The sequence below is a fragment of the Megalops cyprinoides genome, chromosome 12 (assembly GCF_013368585.1).
Source record: "Megalops cyprinoides isolate fMegCyp1 chromosome 12, fMegCyp1.pri, whole genome shotgun sequence".
Classification (NCBI taxonomy): domain Eukaryota; kingdom Metazoa; phylum Chordata; class Actinopteri; order Elopiformes; family Megalopidae; genus Megalops; species Megalops cyprinoides.
The window spans coordinates 17,291,611-17,314,633 of record NC_050594.1 but is presented as its reverse complement, the minus strand read 5'-3'; the positions used below and the strand labels follow the sequence as shown (position 1 = coordinate 17,314,633).

At 44.1% G+C, this 23,023-nt stretch overlaps 1 protein-coding gene across 3 annotated transcripts; it reads right to left on the bottom strand.

The window, feature by feature from the left end:
• Positions 1-579: 579 nt before the first annotated feature.
• Positions 580-22,751, bottom strand: syt14a (synaptotagmin XIVa). Of its 3 annotated transcripts, none has more exons than XM_036542387.1 (7): positions 22,604-22,751; positions 14,949-15,161; positions 9,427-9,698; positions 7,636-8,085; positions 6,764-6,956; positions 5,540-5,596; positions 580-2,079 (listed from the first exon to the last, which is right to left on the bottom strand). In XM_036542387.1, the coding sequence occupies exons 1-7, from the start codon at positions 22,701-22,703 to the stop codon at positions 1,766-1,768; spliced, it is 1,599 nt and encodes a 532-aa protein (XP_036398280.1). In that variant the 5' UTR covers positions 22,704-22,751; the 3' UTR covers positions 580-1,765. The 3 variants fall into 3 exon arrangements, with proteins under 3 accessions (XP_036398280.1, XP_036398281.1, XP_036398279.1); XM_036542388.1 differs by having other exon boundaries at positions 6,764-6,953; XM_036542386.1 differs by lacking the exon at positions 22,604-22,751 and adding an exon at positions 17,771-18,320 and having other exon boundaries at positions 6,764-6,953.
• Positions 22,752-23,023: the final 272 nt, after the last annotated feature.

The window sequence follows — 23,023 nt, the reverse complement described above, 5'->3', positions numbered from 1 at the left end:
TTTTCTGTTTCATGTTTCATGTGGCTGCCTTTAAACCAGGCATGACTAATTGTGTCGCTAATCCTAATAAAACTGCTTTCTCTCAGACTCTCTTGAAGTGTGTGTCCTGTATCTTACCTCATGTTTACTTTCTGAGACTGAAGGTCAGCCACAACTACTGCAAATGTGTAGCTGTACGTGGCTTAAAGTTAAATGTACTGAATCATTACCACATATTTTTAAGACCTTTGGAGCTTCCTAATTAAAACAGGATACATAACCTCATAATAAGAAATTAAGGATTTACTTGCCATATTTAAGACTTAACTTCCAAGCCATTATGAAAGATACCTTCTGTCTGAATACATTATCAATATCTATGGATGCACAATAGATTTTTTTTTTTCCACTTTTATCAAAAACCTTGCTATTTGCCGTGAAAGTAAATGAAAAATTCCATGATTACAACAAATTCTTTGTAAACGCCTCCACCAGCCAAAGGAAAAAAAAAAAGACTGTATTTATACTAATTAATTGTCACTGTATAATTGAGAAATCCTGTGAATTTCAGTTTCTAAAAGCTCATGTTAACAGAAGCTGGGAAAACAATGTTAGCACCGAAAGGTTGCAGAAGAAGGTGCACTGTGTATGTGCTAATTGTTTTCCTCTGGGAGAAAATTTAATTTCCTATTCTAGTGGCTATGTATGTACGGCTGGCATTCGTAATGAGCGATACTTGCTCAGAGTAAACCAGACTGTTGGCCAGGAAGGTCCCATGATCATCTCACCACACAGTCATTGCTCCATGTTTTCACAGTAGAGGTTTGCCATACAGATTTAAATTTGTTAAGAAATTTAGGAATTGTCTAAGCCCTCTGCATGTGTCTCTGTATGCTCCTTCCCATTAAATTGTGGACTTAGTTTACTCAGTTAATCTGAGTTAATGTTACAATGATGACTTCCACATATTAACCAATTTACCCTGCTATTTCAAAGGATAGTTTTAGGCCCAAGGCTTAGTATTAGTTTGACAGCCCTCTAGGTGTGCACACCTGTTTGCATTTAACAGTGACAGTGACAGTGTAAGGTGGAAATAGGTAACATACGTATCTACCTGGAAACTCAATTGTTCTGAATCAAAAAGCAAAACAAACTGACTGAATAAAAACTTCAACAAATTTGGAGCGGATACTTCAATAGGCACTGGCACTGCTGGCAAGGCCTAATCATTACATGTACAATCATCATAGCCAGCCTGGGATTTTCAGAAGGATTGAATTCTTACACCTTCATGGGCAGAACTTCTCAATCATTTCACTTCTCAAATACTTCTCTGAGGCTGATGAGGTTATTTTTGGGTTGATACATTATACTCAGAGAGCCACCCCATCCGTTTCATTTAAATGGCGGTAAAAACATCAGGCTCCACTACTTGTCTTATTCTATTCTATCTGGGCCTGAAAGCCTGCTGGTCCTGCTTGGATTTCCTACAGCACTCATCTCCCACCAGGTCAATTCCTCCCACCCTGCAAGCCCAGTTGGTCACCAGAAGTAAGCAGGAGGTGCTCTCTTCAGCCCTGCCCAAGCCATACATTTAATCTGAATCTTTTCCGTGTGTGATTTGACAAAGAATCTTTGACTCTCAGTCTCTTATTTTCCAGGGCTGCCGTACCAACCTCCAGGTCGCTCCGCCTTTCAACTTTCTGGGGGACAGTTTGGCCTCTTCTAGAAGCTTCTGCCCCATCCCTCTTCCTTCTTCTGCCTCCTCTCCTCTGCCACCATCCTCCTAGGACTCTAGCAAACTGTGCCAACGACACACTTGCTGTCCCTTGGACTCCTTCATCTGGGTCCAGTGTGTGAGCTCTTCCTCACCGGAGCTGTTGAGGCCCAGCGAGATCCAGCCAATCATCTCTTTGCGCTTCATGCTGCGCTTGTTGTAGACAGAGAGGATGAGGGTCACGTCTGATAGCTGGAAAAGTGCCACTTGGAAAACAAAGGTCTCCTTGTAGGTGGGGTTGGGCTGCCCCCGACATATGGACGTCTTGCACTTGGACATCTCCTGGCCCATTGAGTTCAACAAGGTCAGCTTAACATAGGTATCTGACACAGGGGCGGGAGGGGGGGGAGAGAAGGGAGAACTAGTTAATGATTTACAATAAACATAGTTTCACAATTACCCGCCACCTTGCCATTGAACTGAATAAACATGGCCTAGCAGGACACCACAGGACTAAATGAATCTCATCATGACTTTGTAAAAATGTAATGTAACATGACATTTTGACCATTACAGAAGGTCCACTCACAGGGCGCTTTTGACTATGTGGCAAGAGGGACATATCAGAGGTCACAAATTCCATTGTTTCCCCTTTACTTCACAAATTTGTGGTCACTTCATCATTCGTCCTTTTTCTCGCAGCAATACACCCAGACAAAGGCCTTTCGTCATAATTGATCTGAGATGTCTGTAACTACTTGCTGTTTAAACAGAAACCAGGAAAGCATGTTGTCTGAGACCGCATTCTTGATAGAACTGTTTTTATATTTTTCTTTGTATAGTAATCTAATCTAATTCTACCACAAATAAGGATACCCATGCAAATATTAATTAGAAGAGATATTAAATACTTTGTCAGCAAGTACATTTTTAAACAGGAATATCACACTCCAATAATGTGGCTAAATCACTCATGATTAAATTTTTGGCTTGGAAATAGAATTAAGCATTAACATTGGATACACCTTTTTTATACAATCACGCATCGCAACCCAGTTTGATTTTGTTTCATTTTTCAAGTTGAGCCTGTAGGACCATACCAGACTTTGAAAGATAGAAGGATCTGACTCAGCCCCACAAGGGTATTTGATTTCCTGTTAGGAAAAGCCCAACCTTCGTGTGCCTTTCTATCTCAGTGTTTTTTTTTCTCCGACTTTCTTTTTAGTGACGTACGTCTCAGGGTTGGGATAAAGCACTTGATGATTTATTCATACAAACAAAAAGGACACCAGGAAGCAATGGGAAATCGGTTTGTACCTCTATTCATATGAATTATTTATTTTTTACAATCATGTGTATTTTGTTTTGTTTTGTTTTTTTTTTTTTAATTTCATGCCAAAACCCAGATGCAATGGTTGACACAAACTGATGCATTAAGTGAAGAGGCTGAAACTACAGTGAGTGCTACGATCACAAATGCCCAAGCAAACATGGTGCACATCTTTTCATGTTGTCTATGCCTTCATTTACAACTGTACTTAATAATAATGAGGATAATAATAATAATAATAATGCATTCTGTCAGAAGAAAAAAACGCTTGCCACAATTTTTGTTCTGTGTGTTAGGAACGTGCTGTATGACTGAGCTTTTATGAGTGCCAGCTGCAATTGAAGTTGTATCTCACTACTCTGCCTGAAGAGGCTCTCCGGCTTTCAGCGATATAAATGCGCAGTTGAAACAGCCTTGATTTCCATTCCGATGGCATTGAGATGGATCCGCTGCCGAGCTGTCAATGCTTTAAGTGGCCGGCACCAGTGGAAGGCGTCGCCTGCCATTGTTGCTAAATGAGTCGGGTTGTGACTGGCAATTAATGTGACTGACAGCCACAATCCAGCTGTGGATCTCGATGGATTTTTAATGGCCCTGGTCCCGTTTTTTTTTTTTTTTTTAACTCCGCACTCATTGCAATTTTTGAGGGCAAATCCAGAGTATATGGCTCAAAAAGCATTTCTCTTTTGTTCCAGAATGTCTGATGACTTCTGGGAAATAGGTATTCAAAAGCATGCAAAAAAATGCAGTTTTCCCAAAGTAGAAATCTTGGTTGTGTACTGGCTTTATGCATAACTGGAATATACAACAATGTGAAACCAATTAGCCTATTAGCATAAAATTATATTGAGACAGAAATGCTTTTTTAACAGCTTTGACCATTTCTGACTCCTTGTAATATGTTCATGTCATTCATGGCCTGTGACCTCTCCGTATTTTTGTCATTGCTATAGTAATTAAACTCAGCCTTCTTTGTGCACAAGCTTAGTCTCCAAAACACTACTCCTCTCTGCTGCTGAAGCTGCATGAAAAATCCATATGCTACTTGGGTAATACACATTCTCTCAAAGTTTCAGTAACTCAATATGGTTGTAGTTTTCCTCTTGTCTGCAACGATCATTTATTTGTTTAAGGCCACTTCAAAAAGTCTGCTGGTGAGTCTTGTTTGGTGAACTCAGCCTGAACTCTTGTCTGCAAAAAGGCAATGGATGCGATAAAAATTCAGAGATATGCTGCTAATTGACTAATCTGCTTAGTTCAGTAACATAACAAGAACAAGATAGTGTTAGGTCAAAGGAAGGCTGAGATGAATTCACCTTGACTGACAAATGGTGTCTACAATGTGCTCACACATTGATTTAAGTGTCAGATCATGCAATTTCTACAGCTATCTAGAATAATGATGAAACATGTTAGCTGGCTGTAGGAACAGCAAGTAAGAGGCAACAGCTCCCGACTTCTGATTTGTCTGATTTTCAGAGTTTTAATTACCTCTTCTAAATGGTTGTCACACAGCCTTGAATCTTGCCTTGCCTCTGAGCTTGTCCCGCTCTCTGTCACACACTAGTGTTGCATAGCAGGTGGTCACATTGAATTGGATTAAAGGAACTGTTATGTACGCGTGCAGTTAAAGCTTGACGGCTGCAACCAACCAGTGTAAGTGCTTCCACTGTGACAGAGCCACCAAACACGGAGCAGGCCTCAAAGCTGAGTGTGGCACGGCGCTGAGTGGAAGCTTTACCAGCGACTTAAGCGCAGTCAGGACAGGTGTTAGAGAGGCAAGCAGGCATGACTCTCAAGACAGCGCGGGGATTGCAAATGGAGCGAAGCCGGGAGCAAGCCAGAGGGGTTATGGGGAATGTGGAAAGAATGAGGGTGGGACACACACAGCTCACGTTTAGCAGTTTTCTTCATGGATGTGGTCTGTGTTGCAGCATGGATTAGGTGCTTTGGATATAACCATTACTGGGGGTTATATTTGCTGACTGTGCTCCTAGCAAGGTGATTCAAGTTCAGTACGGACAAAGCTTTATTGTTGACTTTCCTCTTGAGAATCATCATATCATGTGGTTAATTTCCATTAAATATGTCATCTAAAAGAAAAACGTTTTTTCTTCAGCTCACAGTAATTTAGATTCAAATGTTTCCAATTCCAAAATTGAAATCTATGTGTCTAAAATTGATGAGCATGTGCATGTTCACATTTGGTCAACGAGCCCTGATTATTGTATGGAGGGTATTTTAGCAGTCATACATGTAGTTGTAACTATAAGGTACAGTCAATATATTGTAGTGGTTACTAATTACAGTGCTTGTTTATCAAGAATGTCTGAATGTCGCTGAGTTTTGAGGGAGCCAGCACCCATGAGGAAACATTGCCAATGTCTAGTCTACTGACACTTGTGATAAGAGAGAGAGACAGAGAGAAAACAGAAAAGTAAGAATGACAGTGTCCAACATTGATAGTGGGGAGAACAAGTGGCAGACACTTCGGTCTGTCAGCAGAGACTCACCTCTGATTATATAAACCTGTCCACCTATCAAGTGTTTTAGACAACAGAACAGCCCGTCTGACAACAGGGGTTGGGAAGCAGTAAGAAAAACAATGACCAAGATGTCAATAGTTGGGTGAGAGATAAGGAAAAGGAGAGAGAGAGAGACAGGGTCAAAAGGTCAAACTCATCACAAAGGTCAACAAGAGGTCATTCTTGGAGAAAACTGACTGGAGTTCAGATGTTCTCAGGTAAAGACAGAAGGGACAAATTGCAGCAGGTGTGCTCAGGAGAGAGGATGGCTCCAGCTGACCATGGTCTGAATGGTTTACCTGATCCAGGGTCAGCTTCATTCTGCTTCAATGACCTCACATACAGGGCAAAATGTGATGGTTTATGAATAATATGAGCACCCCAAGACAGCAACCTAAGGGGGAGATTGCTGTGACATCATGCCAAAGCTGTAAACAACCCAGCATCCTTTGCACCTTTAACACTGGCCCTTGCATACTATTGTTCTTTGTCAAAGCAGAATAACTATTAAAATTCAATTCTGACAATATAATTGCCTAAGATTAAGATTGTATGAAGAATACTAGAAGATATTTAACTTCTGTGTATGAAAACTCTAGCCATTCGTACAGATAAATTGTTATAAACTGACTTCAACACATGAAGAAATGTGTAACACTACTCTTCTCATATTCAAGATTGATCACCCAAACCCAAGCCTTCATCTGCCAGAATGCTTCACCATGGCTGTAAGGAAAATAGAACCCGAATACTATCTGTAATTAATTTAACAGAAACCAAGCATTGCAAAGCATTATTGAAGTAATGCTCGTACATTATTGGATATGTGTGAGTGTCAAGGCCCTTCCATATCCTGGTTCTCTGAGGAGCTTTGATACTGTCATACACTAATTAAGCACAAACACATTTCTGTTGTTCATTAAACAGTGGTTAGCTACAGTATGCCATCATTCTGTAAATCAATCCAAGGGCAGTCCAACAGTTCCGTGACACTGGCTGTTTTGGAATAGAACTGAATACATTGAAAAAATGAAAACGAAACAATCTCACTCTTACAAATGATGCCTAATGTGGTCACTGGCTGGCAGTCTTTATTGAACTTCTTTTTTTTAAATGGACAAATATGAGGGACAAAGAGGTAGAATGCTCTGGCCTCCAGGACAGGCTCAGAACAAGCCTGTCAGAGACTGCTGGATGTTGTAGTGTACTTACTGGGTGGCTTGTTGGCAGCCAAGTTTTTGAAGTGGCTGCCCTTGATGACCTCCACAGAGAGGCGGCCTGTGGTGGCGTTGTAGACCAGCCCCACCAGGATCTCTGGCGTCGAGCCCTGGCCCGCTGATTGGAAGGACGAGGCGCTCTCGCTGCATGACATTTCCGAGATACTGACCTGGGAATCACAGCCCTGCTGGCACACACACAGAGGGACACATGGGTTCCCTGCATTTAGTTACCATCGGGCCACAAATAAATTCAGAGAGAAATGCGTAAAACATGAACTTGCCACTCTGTCCACTGATGGCTGCAGTCGACAAATATAACCCCTCATACCCAAGCTGTCCCTTCATCTGTCCCTTCAACCCAGTTAACTGTGGCTGTCCTTTATCATATCAGTAGGAAGAAAAATGGACAGAATGAGTGGACTGCCTTTACCTATTAACAGCCATCAATAACTAACATTACAGCCATATGTGAACATGCAATGTGCATGTGTTCTGGTATGCTAACATGGATTACATTATGTTGGCAACGTATAATAAAGTTTTCAATGTGAAAGGCAGGAAATGCCTTGCTCTAGCAAATTTAAAATCTGAAATATTACTACTCCATTGTACTTCACGACATTTACATACAGACCACTATGATGGTGTTTAATATAAGCATGAAGCATGAAGATTCTTTGTCCACATAATACACACAAACACACAGCCAGACGTATGTACAGTAGATGAATGAATACATGAACACCCAAACATTCCCATACCAAAACACACACATATAGACACATGCAGTACATATGGCAAACACACACACACACACAGCCATACAACCAACCTCAGCCTCCACACACACACACACGCACTCACCGGAAGTGTACAGCAGGGGTCCAGAGTGACAGGCACAGACATCTTGCCCTGCAGGTTGAGCTTGGTGAGGTAGAACACCTTCTCCCCCAGCACCTTCTCCTTCTTCATGCGCCGCACGCTGTAGAGGCGGAAGCGCACGGCGTAGTTGCCGATCATCTCCGACTCGATGTGGGTGAACTTGAAGGTCTCGGTGAACACCGGGCTCGGGCCCTTCTGGATGCCCGTCTTGGCCCGCTGCTTCTTGGTGGGCAGCAGCACCAGGTGCACCTGCCAGGAGATGTTGCCCGTCCGCTTCAGGGCGGGTATGTCTGTCACGGCCGTCACCGTCACCATCAGCCGCTGCTCCTCCGAGTCATAGTCGAACACCACGTCCAGAGTGCCGTACTTGGCGGCGGGCTCCGGCTCGTAGCCCTTGGGGAGCTGTGCTGCTGAGCCACGGGCCGACATGTCCTGAGGAAGGGGGCATCACACACGGGTCACACACTGGATCTACCAGCGGGCCTCTGGGCCAATGGGGATAAATGCCCAGTTACCCACACGAGGAACCTCATTATCTTAGGCCTACAACCTGTTGAGAAAATCCTCAGTCAACAGTGACCAAATGAAAATAAAAGAAGGCCATACAAGGGTCACACAATTCTTCTAATGGTTTGTACAGATATAGCATCTTTCACGGATTTCAGGGTGGCTAAGAACCATCAGCTGAGCTGGAAAAGGGACAGGTTTATTAGGGGATAATTAGACAGCCAAGTATTATTATTGTGGATCCTACTGTTTTACCATTTACCAAGGGCATATTGGGAGTCAATATGGGACACTGACTCTTTACCCGTGGGACAGTCATGCCATTCAGCTAAGGTGTCTGTGTGTTTTTGTTCGTGCTTCATGCATAACTTGCAAAAAGGAAGACATTTCCAGTGGGCTGTAATTTTAGTGTCGTAAGGTCTGCCAGTATATCATCTCTCCAGTTAACCATGTCCCATTCACATATGGTTTTCATTTTAATCATTCCCAATGTACTGTGCGAACCAGGAGTACCTCATCTCTGACTAAGCAGCTAACTACCAAGCTATTGATCATGGCTCTATTATATAAGTTATTTTCAGATCTCAGGATCATACGCATCCTGAATGAAATGGCTTTATAATAACTATTTTATTGCACCCTCCTGACTCTGCAAAGCAACCGTGAGATGAATGTACTGTCAGCGACAGTTCATGAAAAATAAATAAATTGATAAATATAAATAAAAAGCTCTGACTGTCTACAGTGCAAATGTACCACATAAATAAACTTTTTCCCTCCTGGTTTCCAAGGCAGTTGGCTCTGTTTCTCTGTGTCGTTGCTATGGTTTCCCCATTGTTGAATGTGCTCCTTGCAGTGCATATCGTTTGTTCTGTATGCCACTCATGTTTTCCAGACGACGTGTGATCTCCTTGGGAATGCCTGCATGGGTCCAGCATGGCTCCTTGACTGAAATACCTAATGATCGTGGTTATGTGTGGATGGCGAGTCTGTTTCATCCCATTAACGGAATTCCCATTATCCACCCTGCAGGGCAGTTGTGAGCCTGTCCACCCAACCATCAATATCCTCCCTCCTTTGGGCCTGCAAGCATATCCTGACGCTAGTCTGAACTGCAAGGTGCTAAAGTACATTTGTGGCTGTCAAACTGTGACTGTTTACAGATCGGTTCGCTAATCCTAGGCCTCTGCAACAGAGGATCCAGAATATTTTAGTCTGTGAAATGCCTGCAGTGGAGAAAGGAGGAGGCAGAAGGCAAGTACAGACCTCGGGGCTGAGCACAGCTGTGCTGTCGCTGGGCACGTCCTCTTCGTAGCCCTTGTTGAGGTAGCTCTCGGTCTCCTGCCCCGCGCTGCCTTCACTCGGGCACTTGCTGTAGGAGTGGCGGGGGCTGTCGCTGCAGTGGGACAGCTCGCATTTGGCGTCGCCCATGTCCGAGGGCGTGCAGGACATGCGGGGAGACCCGTCTTCGTCCTGGTAGGGCGGCGGCTGCAGCTCGTCCAGCGGCGGGGTTCGCCTCATCCTCTGGATGCAGTTCACTGCGGGACAGCACAGACACCCTGCTGTTTCTATGTGTGATATAGGTTGCTTCAGAGCCTCAAAAGCTCAGCGTGTGTGATATAGGTTGCTTCAGAGCCTCAAAGGCTCAGTGTGTGTGATATAGGTTGCTTCAGAGCCTCCAAAGCTCAGTGTGTGTGATATAGGTTGCTTCACAGCCTCACATTTAAAAGATGCTCAGCTTTAATTCCAATGTACAATGCAGCCAAAATAAATGTTCAGCTATGCTGTGTTTAAAAAGTAAGGGAAAGCTTTTCATCTTTTACTTTTTTTTTTCTTTCACCATTCTGAATGATTCAGGTGCCCCGGGGGCTTGCTAAAACAGAACTGCTGGCCCAAATGTAAATTTGGTGTTAGCGCAGACATCTTGGAGGTTAGGTGGATATTCATGAGCTGTGGCCCCCTTGAAGAGACAGCGAGTCTCACAGACATGCTGCCTCCATGCTATCTCCATTAATGACTGCAGCGCGCCTTTCACAGTTATGTACCCTGCTCTGAAATGCTTGGGCAGCCACAGGAATCTTGCGCCAGGCATGAGAACACGTGTCTGAGTGACCTCATCCCGGGTGTCATCTGGCCCCCATTACAGGTCCAGTGGTGCTCATTACACAAGTCTTTATAAAAGGTTCGGCTGAACAGCTCTCAGAAAAAAACCCTTCTGGACCCAGGAGCGGAGGGAGTCTAGTTCTATGGAGCGATTGTCCTGCCAGTGAGTAACATCATCCTCTCTGTGCCTGATAAGTATGATTTCTAAAACCGAACAGCCTGAACAGCCTGGTGAACCTTTCCAACAAGATATAACTTTGCCACAAGCCGTGTTTTGACAGTGTTTTAAGCATATCTACTTTTAACACTTGAACGCAAGGGGATACAAAAAGTTTTGAAAGTTGTGTTTACACGCATTGAGTTACTGGAATCAGATAAGGGAATATTCCGGCAGAAATGTGTATGATTTAGCACTGAAGATGACTTGCATCAAGATATCTGTACATGTGCCTATCACCTGCGGAGGGGTCTGCCCATTACAACAAGCTAAAGTCCAGCACTGCTGTCTGATCCAAATGCAGCCTGATAATTACTCAACACTTCTTGTAACTTCAGAGGAAGCTTGGTGGCACAAGTAATGACACGGTCATCACCAGCAAATGAAAATGAAATTCACGGTTGGGGGGTGGGGGGGGGGAGAGCAACATAAAAGAGGCTGAGTACACTTTATTTCGTGGGATGAATTTTAAGTGGTGACTCTGGGTAATTCTGCTCTTTTTTTAATGCTGGGTGTTATTATTCAAGCCGGGGGCGAGTGCTTCAGTCCCTGCCTGAGTACCAGGCTTCTGAGTCTCTAATTGGGCCGTCGGCTGTCCCTCGTTCCCCGTCACCTCAATTGCTCCATGCCTACGAGGGACAGCGGCCACGCAAATCCTCTCAAAATTGAGGCATAAATGTTTGACACCCTCCTTCAGGGACACATCTCTCACTTAACCTCCACGTGACACTTTGAGAGAGGGGAACGCGCCTTACTTTTTGGACTATAAAGCTGCTGCTTTCAAGAGCTTCCAGAACATACTTTAATGTATCCCAGACATGTCATTTTTTATTTAGACACACACACACACACACACACACACACACACACACACACACACATTATATACTACATGTGACTGTGCCAACCAAGGGCAATTCTCCAGTTCTCAGCTACTCAGTTCAGTCTCCTTAATGACTTATATAGCTGAAAAAAGAGAGAAGGTGTTGTGCAGTGGCTATGAGACAGGCCTTGTAACAGACAGCTTGCAGGTTTGAGTGCCCAGGTATGCACTGCTGCTGTACCCTTTAGCCGAGGGCTTATGTGGAGCTGTTTCAATAAATACCCAGCTGTATGAAAGGGATGATTTGTAAAATGCAAGCCAAGCAGGTCACCAAGATAAGAGCAACTGTTTAGCTAATAAACAATGTAATGTGAATTTAAACCTTCATACTGTAAGCTGAATCTTTTCCTTATCAATGCTGGCCAAGCTCTGAGCTTGTTGCCTCTAAATTTTTTAAAAAATAGCCCAGAGATCAAAACCTGTCAGAAAAAAAACTGAATTTGTCTTGAGGTGCATATGTGTGAAACCAAACAGAAGAACAAATGACTTCAGAGTGTGAGGGGGGCCTAGACAAGCCTCACATCCCACTGGCAACAGAGATTCAACCCAGGCGTGAGTGATGAGCTGGAATGAGGCAACTTTTAACCACTTCAAAGAGATGACTGAAGGAAGAAGAAAGGAAACACACAAACAGAATATGAAGGTAATGCAACTTAAGTCATCTGTCTTCAAAAAAAGGAAAAAAAAACAGAACAAAGAAAAAAACGGCCTTTTTATTTACTGCTGAAATGGCTCTGGAGCTAAGAGTCCTTTTCTGTTTTCTGCCTTCTGCCTCTGTGTCCTTGTTCTACATGGGCTTCACGTAAGCCAGTGTAACACACAGTCTGGTGTTCCAATGCTCCACACCAGTGTTCATGCATAATACAGACGTCCGAACACTCAACGCACAAGCTTAGACACAGCAGCCCCGCATGGGGAAACATGGCCGCCGCCCTCGGCTTGAGCTGCACAGGAAGACAGCCAGGGGAAGATAGCTGTCCCTATGCAGTGAGATAACCTGGGGGAACATGGCCACCATCATCACAGGAAGACAGCCTGGGGAATGTGGCCATCGCCCTCTCTTGTTCACAGGAGGACAGCCTGGGGAACATGGCTCCCCACCTCTCAGGGAGACAGACAGCCTGGGGAAAATGGCCGCCCGCCCTCTCCCTCTGCCTCGCAGGGCTGGAGACTGGCTGTCACGCGGGCCGCTGGGCTAGGTGCCTAGACAGCGGCTCTCCAGGGCTCCTGCTGGCTGGGAAACCACCGCAGGATTGTGAAAGGAAAATGGAAACCAGCCCGTGCTGGTGTTTGCAGGGGGACGCAAGCGCCGGTCCACATGCATTCCATGAGATGAAATAGCAAGGCTTGGTGACTGTTTAACATGAAGGGAAAATTAGGCAAGTCTCACAGTTCCGTGTAATGAGGAACATACTCCTCTCTGTCTGTACAGAGGCCATACATGTTGTGACCTTATCCTCTGTTTGTATGCCAAAGTGAGGCATGTTTTATCAGAACCATACTGAAACATTCAGCATGCCGAGGGATATTTTTAAGTTCATTTTAAGACGTTTTATCTCTGGTGACTTTTTTTTTGCTATTTAGCATTTTTGATTTGTAGTGTATTATGACAGGAAAAATGCTCACATCCACACAAATCTAAACTAAAAATCAATATGATATATATAGAAAAATAATTACATAATTAGAGCACAGAGGAATCATTTAAACAGTGAGTGTCATGCAAAAAAATGAATGCATAAATAAACAAAGCAAAAATGATCACTGCAATTGTTTAAATATGTACAGCAAGGTGAGGGATAATGAACAGTTGTCCTGATATCACAAATGGTATGTTCAGGGAAAGAGAGAGGGATCCATCTAGTGGTCAAATAGGAGAATCACACAAACAATTCTCCCAAACGTTGAAACTAAGACAAATTATATTACAGCCACAGTAAGAGCTTTAACCCTTGGCAAACAGGCATACTCAGTTTGGATGAAGTAAAATTAGCTAAATTTTTTAAACAGCCTTCAGAGCCTTTATTATGCACAGAAGAACTGATTTGGAGGGCAAAAAGAGGTTTGGCACAATTCTCACATGAAGATATGACACAGGAATATTAAAAATCAGAGCACTTTTAAAATGAGGTGTATAATTCATTTCACAGATGTTTGATAGTCCTGCTGATTTTTGCTGGGAGTGGAAAGAACGTTGCTCCATGATATTGACTAAGTAGCAGAACCCCTGTGATAGGAACATCGGCTATATTATTCAACCTAATCTCTCAGCTTGTAGCTGTTCAAAGGTCTAATTAGAAAACATTAACACCTTTTTATTTAAACACCCATTTATAGACAATATGAAGCTGCTATCTGCTTCTCATTCACCTCTACCCAGATATCTTATACTGCTTACATCTCGAATGTTATCAGTTCAAAATACAGAAGGTAAAGAAGCAAGTTTGTGCCTTTGCTGGCCAACCTTTGGAACTTTGTCATGCAGTGCTTCTAATATTGTTGACTCTGTATGGTTTTTTTCGCTTGTGTTGTATTATACCTCACTTGTAAGTCGCTTTGGATAAAAGCGTCTGCCAAATTAATATGTAAATGTAAATGTATGAATATTCACTGAACAGCTCATATTAAGTAAATGGCTTAAAGGAATAACAGTGGAGCCTTAGAGTATGTTCAAGCACACAATAATTGTTTTTTCCATCACTAGATGGCACTGATGGCTGTGACATAAGTTGGGGACCAGCTGCTGTTATATTTAAATACAAGCAATTGTGCTTTATTGTTACCCTGGAAACTCTTTGATTTCTTTTCAAAGACTGAATTCTCCAAGTTCTGTCTCAGACCCAGTAAACCCATATAAACTACAATACATAGACTAAAAGCTAATATTAAAACCTGTCTCACTTATTCTATTTACTGCATGTTCATCATGTTTTAATAGTCACTGTGGAGATCTGATATAAATCATATATAAAGCAGTATTTTTGAGAATATTGTCAACAATTTGTATCTTAGACACAATTTCACAAAATTATCCCCTGAGTGGAGCTCTGAGTTCATGTTCTACTAATTCCCCTGTACATTTACAGTCTGATGGTTTGCATGTTATTATGGCCCAAACTTTAGGGTAATATCTAGGAAGATATACATTGGCTATCAGGTTTACCTGTATACACTACTTTTACATGTTGGACTGGTCTATTAACATATATTCATCTAGGGTGCTGAATGGCACTTAGGATTCCCATCTAGGTCAGTGATATTCACTCCATGTGGCATATTCTTGATCCAGGCAGCAGTGTAGCATAGTGGTTAAGGAGCAGAACTTGTAACTGAAAGGTTGCCGATTTGATTCCCCACGGGGAGCACTGCTGCTGTACGCTTGGGCAAGGTACTTAACCCACAATTGCCTCAGTAAATATCCAGCTGGATAACAATGTAGAAACCTGTAATTGTGTAATTAACATTGTAAAAACCTGTAATAGTCGCTCTGGATATGAGCATCTGCTAAAATGCCTGTAATAAATGAGTTGTTAAAAGTAGGCTACACAGAATAGAGTGTGTGGACTAGGAGGAGCGCATACTTACCCTCTTCAGTGGAGACTTCGCTGCTGTAGCCGTCATACTCGGCCGACAGGGGGCTGTACTTCTGCCTCGTCTCCCAGCCATAGCCCTTCTGGTGGCGGGGGTCGCCCCCCCGCAGGCCCTGCGAGCGCGACACGGCCTCCTGGTACTTCCCCATCACCTCATCCTCACTGTCGGAGGACGAGCCCTGGAGGTCACCATCCGGGTAGCTCTTGTCTGGGGGAGGATGCGGGAGAGGTCATATTAGACATATGTCATCTGTACCTGCTAACACCACAAGAAGCAGATGGTTCACTTCTCATGTAGAGGCAGCAACCCTCTGACAAGAAACACAAGCTTTAATGGTACTAATCATAAAGGAGGGGTCAAAGATCTAGTTTAATTCTGGCAATTCTGTCTGAGGAAAATCTGATTGATTGAGGGGCAAGGTGTGTGTCACCACCATGTAGTGTCATCGGAAGCTGTGAGTTTCCCACAGAAAGGATTGCTTTCTTGAATTACAGATAAGTTGGCAACCCAACACTGGCCAAAAAACAGCACTCATCTGGGACTGCTCCATACCTAATAGTACTGTTATTCCTTTCACTATATGATGTCCTTTTAAGTAATGCGCAGTTAAAAATTAGGAAGAATTTTGAAAAGATTTCAAAACCTCACATTAAATTTACTGAGCTGATTACTGCCAACTGTTGCCTGAAAAAGTAATTAAGAACCTGTTAAATCGGAAAATGGACAGAAGGGGAAAAATAAAACGCAAAGCATTTAAAACCACTGAAGGTGTGACTTGATGTCAGCAGGGGGCAGCAGAGTTACTGTGTGGAACAGGACACCTGGTTTAGAGGGGAGGGTCCTGGGCGCTGTGGGACGGAAGGCTTCTTCAGACTCCCCTCACCCAGCGTGGATACAGAGATCATTCAAGAATGCATAAAAAGTGCCACCCCTTCTGCCGCAGTTATTTATGTGCACTCTTTTTCACACAAAAGACATGCACAACATGTGCATTTATCAGTAATTATGACATTTTAATGCATTTTCAGAAACACTGGGAGTCAGATTCAATGAAACTGATGGCTAGACCCTGACAGATAGTCATAACTTTGCTAATGGGTGAAAGGGACCATAAACTGATAATGACTGGAGAAATGATGGTATGTCAAAACACATTGCAGCAATGGGAAGCAAAAAAATTTTGCAGAACACCTTCACTGCAAGAGAGAGAGAGAGAGAGAGAGAGGAGGGCACATAATGGTCTTATTTATCCAATCCAATACTCAATTATAACTGCTTATTAAGAAGAGGACTTAAGCAACAGGTGTTAGGACAACAGATTATTGTCATTTTTCAAAAAATCCAGGTCAGACATATTGTTGTCAATGAGTCTGTTTTGTTTCACTACAAAATAATGATGCAACTGCCAGAAATTATTTTTAAGTATATTAACTGTGTGTCTTTTTTCAACACTACTTTTTCTGTGGTTATTGAATGGTTGCAATGGTTCCATGATTATTTCTGGACACAGTCAAAGAGAACCACAATGATTCAAATGCTGGCAAGTAATTTCCTGGAAATTTACAGTGCATACTGATATATGTCTTAGGATAGCTGTCATAGACAAGTGCTGCAAATGTAACATACACGAAGGTGGTAATTCAGAATAATTATTTTTAATTAAAGGTGTGAAATATTTTTCATTGGTGCCACTGACTGGTTTGAGCTGTTAAAAGCAACAGACCCCGCTGAGAGAATGGACAGATTCATGGAAGATTAACAATGCTTCACCACTCTTGGCCTCCTTGGGGCAGCTCTGCACGGCTACATCGTTGTCCTCCTAAAAGTTAACCTCATGTCTTAATATTCTGTGTGGGCAGAGCTTTGTAGTTCATTCTCAGGAGCAGAAAAAGAATTCTCCGTTTTCCCTAGGATTCCCTATCAGAGGTTCAGTGACACCGCTGCTGTTGAACACATTTTAGCACTTTGGTATTTTCCAGCCTGTTGATGTGTGTGTTAAAAAAGACAGAAAGTAGCTCAGTGGAAATGAGGCTTAAATTGTTACATGTGATTCATGACATCAGTACTTAGCAACACAGAATGCATCAAAGTACCTGAAACTAAAGAAAAAAACAGCTCCCTCCCTCAAGGCATGCAAAGACCACAAATTAAAATCACAGGCTGACACCAGTGCGACTATGTTACATTAAAAGTTACAGCTTCACTCTTTGATACCGGATCAAAGCTGTGCTGAGATCTAATTAGCCTCTTTGCTAATTCACAATGTAAATAAATTCCCCTTCAATCTGGTGGCATCCAGAAGACTGGGGTTTTGGGAAAGCAAAGTGTTCTCAGATGCCATTGAGCGTGATGCGTCTTGGGGTCACCTTAATCCGTGCGTCTCTCAGCTCTTTTCAGCAGTACACTTCAGAAACGCAGACAGTCTTTCAAGACGAAGGAGCAGAGAGATGTGAGAGGCAGACTGGAGCTCCAGAGGTTTCATGCTGGGGGGGAGGGAAGCTGTGGCTCCGGTCTGAGCAGAGAGGGAAGCAGAAGAGAGCAGCAGGGGTGGAGCCAGAAAGAGGAAGGAGCTCAGCACAACGGCTCACCTTTTCCAGACTTCCTCCTGTTCCTGGAGTCCTCTTTTGATGAGCCTCTCCGCAGACTGGCTGAACTCTTCCCCTTCCTTGCTGATCTGAGGTCAGTGGGAGACGTCATCTCGTTTGTCTCCTTAATATTGGACGCTGCTGTCTTCTTACTCTCTCTCATGCTTGCTTTGCCTGGTTCACTACTTGCATCACTTTTCCTAACCTGATCCCTGTTTCTCCTGGTGACACTGTCAGTAGATGAGGAGTTGACCTCATTGCCATCAGTGCCCCGTGATTTCTGTCCATTAGCTCTAGGCTTTGTGGAAGAGGGTGCACTGTCTGTGTCTCTTTGTTTTTGGGGCTTGTCCCCTTCCCACAGGTCACTACCCTGTGCTCCTTTCAGTGTGCTAGCTCCCTCAGCGGACTGAGAGAGGTCACTGCAGGTGGAGAAGGTCTCAGTGGAGAGCGCAGATCCCGTGCTGTAGTCAGTTGTGTAGGCCTCCGGGTCCCGGGAGTGGTTGAAAGAAGCCTGCCTCGTAAGCTTGTGCCTGCCTGCCTGGGCGGCCTCCAACTCAGCCTCTTGGGCCGCTTTCTCGGCGGCCTCCAGCCTCCGGAGCCTCTCCGCCTCCTCTGCCTGCACCTTGTGGATGATGCTGTTGACCTGCTCTGCCAGCTGGTCGCTGACCGTGTAGGTGACATCGCCCACCGCAAAGGCCAGGTCATCCACCGCGTTAGTGACCGAGTCCAAGATGGATGACACCGAGGGCAGGCTCTGCTGGAAGCTCTTGAAGAATGCCATGCTGTTGGTGAGGCTCCACCCCCTGGTGTGCTCTCTCCTGCTCCTGCCTCCTCCCAAGGTTTTATTTAATTTTGGCCTGTGTCTGATTAAGGGCTAAGTCTTCCATGGGCAGGGTGCCAGGACCTAGCTGTCTGCTGTTGCTGCTGGCACACAAACAAGGCGGGGGGGATGTACAGTTAACGGTGCAGGCAGGAGCTACAGCTTTGGTTTGTCAAAAGCCCAAAGGGTTGCAGGTAATTGATGCCCACCCAGAAATTTGATCTTATTATACAATAATGACATTTTTTTCCTCCATTAGAGTTATGCAAGATGAGTTGCTCCACTCTCAAAGAGAACAGAGGAGCTGAGCTTTACAAGATTTTTTTGGATATTTTGCATGTGTTTCACAACCTTGGGTAACAAAGAGACTGCAGCCCAATATATTTTCATTTTTATTTGATTTGTATCTATTTTTGCTTGTCAAAATTTCTCACCAGCTAACGAATGAGATTGTGAATTTAATTCAATTGTCAATTAATTAGCCAACAACAGGCTAGAGGATATTCAAACATATGCAGACAATGGTTCATTGCATAAACAAAAACCTAACTGACTTTAGTTATAGCCAGAGTCCAAATTATGACTACACATTATGCATAGCTGATTCCCATAGCTTTGTTTTACTATACTTGATGGCAAGTGTTTTGTTTTGAATCCGTTTCTCTGTCTCTTCAGGGTTTCTTCTTCTTCTATCCCAATGCAGAGATGAGGTGTTAGTACTTCGGCCCCCTAGCTGTTGTTTCAGTGTTTCTGTCTGTCAGTGTCATCCACGTGCTTTTGTTTACAGTTCCCATGTGTTCCGGCCCCGCCCCGCCTCACTCTCCGCCCTGTCCCCGCCCACCTGATTTCCTGATCGCCTCCACCTGCCTGCCTGCCCACCTGCATCCCATCTCCTCGTCAGCCCCAGCCCTTTATATTCCCTGCTTGTCTCTGTCTTGTTGCCAGTTCATCTTGGTTTTGTCTGTTTTGAATCTGCCTGATTATTCATTGTTGTTTATCCTGTGCTGACTTCTGTCTGGCTTCTGACCTTGTCTCTGCCTGCCGCCCTGCCTTGGTTGCCTGATCTGCCTGTCTGCCCGGTTTGACCCAGTCTGTTCCTGTTTTTTGATTCCTGCTCCTTGTTGTTTCTGCTTCGGACTGCCTTCCTGCTTTTTGACCCTGCCTGTTCTTCCACTACAAACTTGCCCCACGATTTCAATAAACCGCTTGTAACCTGAGTACACTTGGTCTGCGTTCGAGTCCGTGCCTGTGCTCTGACACAAGGTGTTCAGGACAGCATGAATTAAGGCATTTTTCAAATGACATATGTGTTCAGAGATGACAAGCTACTGTTAGGTTCCCTGTGTTGCGAGACTGTGTAAATGCTGATCTGAGATCAGGCGGTGACAAATGGCACTCCTGTATCAAGGCAAAGCCTGTTCATATTGACCCATGGGGAAAACTGGAGGACCTCAGCAGTCAGAGACTGACTCTCTCTTCACTGAGGTCAAAGAGTTATAGTGGGCTCACTTAACCCATTCAACTATGTTGCCACTGTAAAGGTCCCTGATACAATCTAGGTGCATGCATAAAACGTGCATTGGATATGAGGACATATTCCATGGGGGCATTGGGTAGACAACAAAATAATATATTTAAAAACATGGCCTGAATTGGCAAATTATCTAAATCACATATCAGATCTCAGAGATAGCCTCCTTTGATGTGTAACTGAGATTTCACAGATGCAAGAAAGACAGGATCCAAAACAAGCAAAGCTCCTTCCCTTCTGTTTTCAGGGGGAGTCGTCCTTTATGTATCCGACTGTGTATATTGCATTATTTGCAGCAGCATCCCTCTTAATTAGACCGCACACTTGGAGCAGCACACTCGCGGTCTTCCATTTGCGGCAGGACACAACAGATGGCAAAAATGGAATAGATAAAAAGGCATGCGAGGCCGTCACAGTCGGTACACAAATGCCTTTTGTAAAAAGCAGAGGAGCAGAGCCTTAATCCCCCTCCTGACATCCCTCCCGCCCCTGAGTGAGGGGACAGATGTAGAGCTCAGCCGAGCGGAAGCCAGCGGGAGAGGAGGCGCTGAGATGTGCCGTCCCCGGAGGACAGCAGGGCGCGCCCAGTCACAGAGCCTGATCCAATGCCAGACCGGAGACAGACAAGTGACGTTCCGCTCGCACCTAAATATGGCGGCAATACCCACAGGCTTTGCATTCAGAGTGACACAACGAATCCAATTTAAGCTCCAGACAAGCCGGTTTGCAAATGTTATCCCTGCTGGAAGGACATATTGGGCCTTAGGAAACACGGACCAGAGGATACAACAGAAATGTGGCATTTCTATATAATCCAACACATTTACGGGTGTGTCACGTTGTACTCTGGTTAGGTTGGGAATACTCTTTGATGGAAAAACATTAAACAAATCCTGCCTCTCCACTCTGTGTCAACAGTCAATATAATATGCTGCAAGTGAAAATGAATGCATTCAGTGGAACAGTATTGATTATGCCCTCCACCGACACCCACCACTGCCTTTGTTACACTCGACAGTCATTGTAAGGACTCACTCATACATAATGAAAAACCTCCACAGGGGAAAAGCAACAGGAAGCTCAGTCACACTATAGCCCTGTTTCCCATTCTACACACACATAAAACACAGTCACACTATAGCCCTGTTTCCCATTCTACACACACATAAAACACAGTCACACTATAGCCCTGTTTCCCATTCTACACACACATAAAGCACAGTAACACTACAGCCTTGTTTCCCACTCTACACACACATAAAGCACAGTAACACTACAGCCCTTTTCCACATTCTACACACAGAGCAAAGTTACATTACAGTCCTGTTTTTTACTCTGCTGACACACTGCTGGCAGAGGGTCTCTGTGGGAGCTGAGAGATGCTCGACACATCTTCCTGCAGTGATTCACGAATGCGTCTATGTTTATGTGTGTACACGAGAATGGGTTTGCGTATGTGTGTATGTGAGAACATATATGTGCACGTGTGTACTGTGGGTGCATGTATGTGTTTATATGTAAAAGTGTGTGCACATGAGAATGTATACATATGTGTATGTCTATGTGAAAACCCATATCCCCCACCTCTGTCCCACTTCTACCTCCTAACTTCCTTAAAGACATGTAAGAGATCCTCGGAGATTCCACCTTAGATGGTCCAGCAATCATGACAGGCGTCTGACCTCTCCAATCAACACTGAGTGACAGGAAGGGGTGCTCCACACTGCTTCTGAGAGGTATGTGACAAGAAGCACCACTTCCACCACCCATTTCTTGTGAACACAAATAACCACACATGACTGTATGAGAGACCTCAATCCCGTATGCACCAGTACTGCTGGCCCTGAGACAAGAGCACACTGCACTTCAAGTAACTGCTCATAATCATCTGGACACTCAAATTAGGGAGCGCATTTATCAACCTGACAGAAAACATGTATGAGAGTACTTGCATTTACACCTGTAAAATTGAAAGAAGCCACCTTTAATAATTTGAATACTTGTTTGGAAGGCTTACCACGTACTACAGATACATTTAATTTTATTCTGTAATCTGGTTAGAGTAAAAGTGCTCTCTGAAGATGTTTGATAAAAGTGAGTGATAGTGTCAAGTTCAGTGCAGCTGCACAGAACAATACAGAATGTTTTTGACTGGTAGTGGTGCAGGAGACGATCAATTTTAAAGCGTGTCTGTGAATGAGATGATCTCATCATCTGTTAAACACTGGCGTATTTGATCTTAAATAGAGAAGGCTGATTACAACTCAATTACAATATCTCCGGTGTTGGCATGTTTCTGCTAACTTAATCCCACTGGGCGTGATATCCCCATCAGAGCAGATGGCTAACCCTTGGATACTGTTCCGGAACCAGGGCAGACATGAACACAGAGCACTTTCTAGGAAAATCAAAGTGTGTGTATGTGTCAGGGGAGGTCTCATGGCAACAATGGGGAGACACTTATTTGTGTCATTTATCATGCTACGCTTTTCCTGTCACACACACAAACACAAACATAAAAACACTCACACAGACACTCACACACACACATGCACACACACACACACACACACACACACACACACACACGCACACAGACACTGACACTGACACACACACACACACGCACACACGCGCACACACACGCACGCACGCGCGCACACACACAGGCACACACACATACACTCTGTGCACTCAATGTCGGCCGCTTTACCTTGCAGATCCTTATTTTTCCTGTACTCATCTAGGCATGATAGGTCCCCAACATTCTCAAAAGACAGCTTGTTGTTGAGGTATAAAAAAAGGAGGATCATCAAGACAATGAAGACTCCGATGGCAGTCAGGAACCCGAGCGCCTCTGGGGACACTGCAGAGAGAACAGGGAGAGAGACGGCTGAGAGACAGGCCGGAGACAAGAGAGGGGCATGTGAGAGAAAGGGAAGAGATAGAGAGGTGTGAAAGAGACAGGGGACAGATAAGAAAGAGGTGTGAAAGAGATGGGAGAAACACCAGAAAGACAAGAGAAAACAGGCGGAGACAGGGGGGAGAGGAAGATGACGAGTGTGGGAATGAGACCGGCAAATCTGCTTCTCTGGCCATTACATCCCACTTCATTCCTTTGATGAAATGGAGT

Bases quoted from the DNA above. Each gene is read 5' to 3' on its own strand.
- syt14a (XM_036542386.1), bottom strand. From the start codon at position 18,320: ATGGCATTCTTCAAGAGCTTCCAGCAGAGCCTGCCCTCGGTGTCATCC. The intron at 8,086-9,426 runs GTCTGTACTTGC...CCCCTTCCTCAG, and splicing joins CAGCTGTGCTCAGCCCCGAG to GACATGTCGGCCCGTGGCTC. The intron at 2,080-5,539 runs GTGAGTCTCTGC...CCCCTGTGTCAG, and splicing joins ACAGGTTTATATAATCAGAG to ATACCTATGTTAAGCTGACC.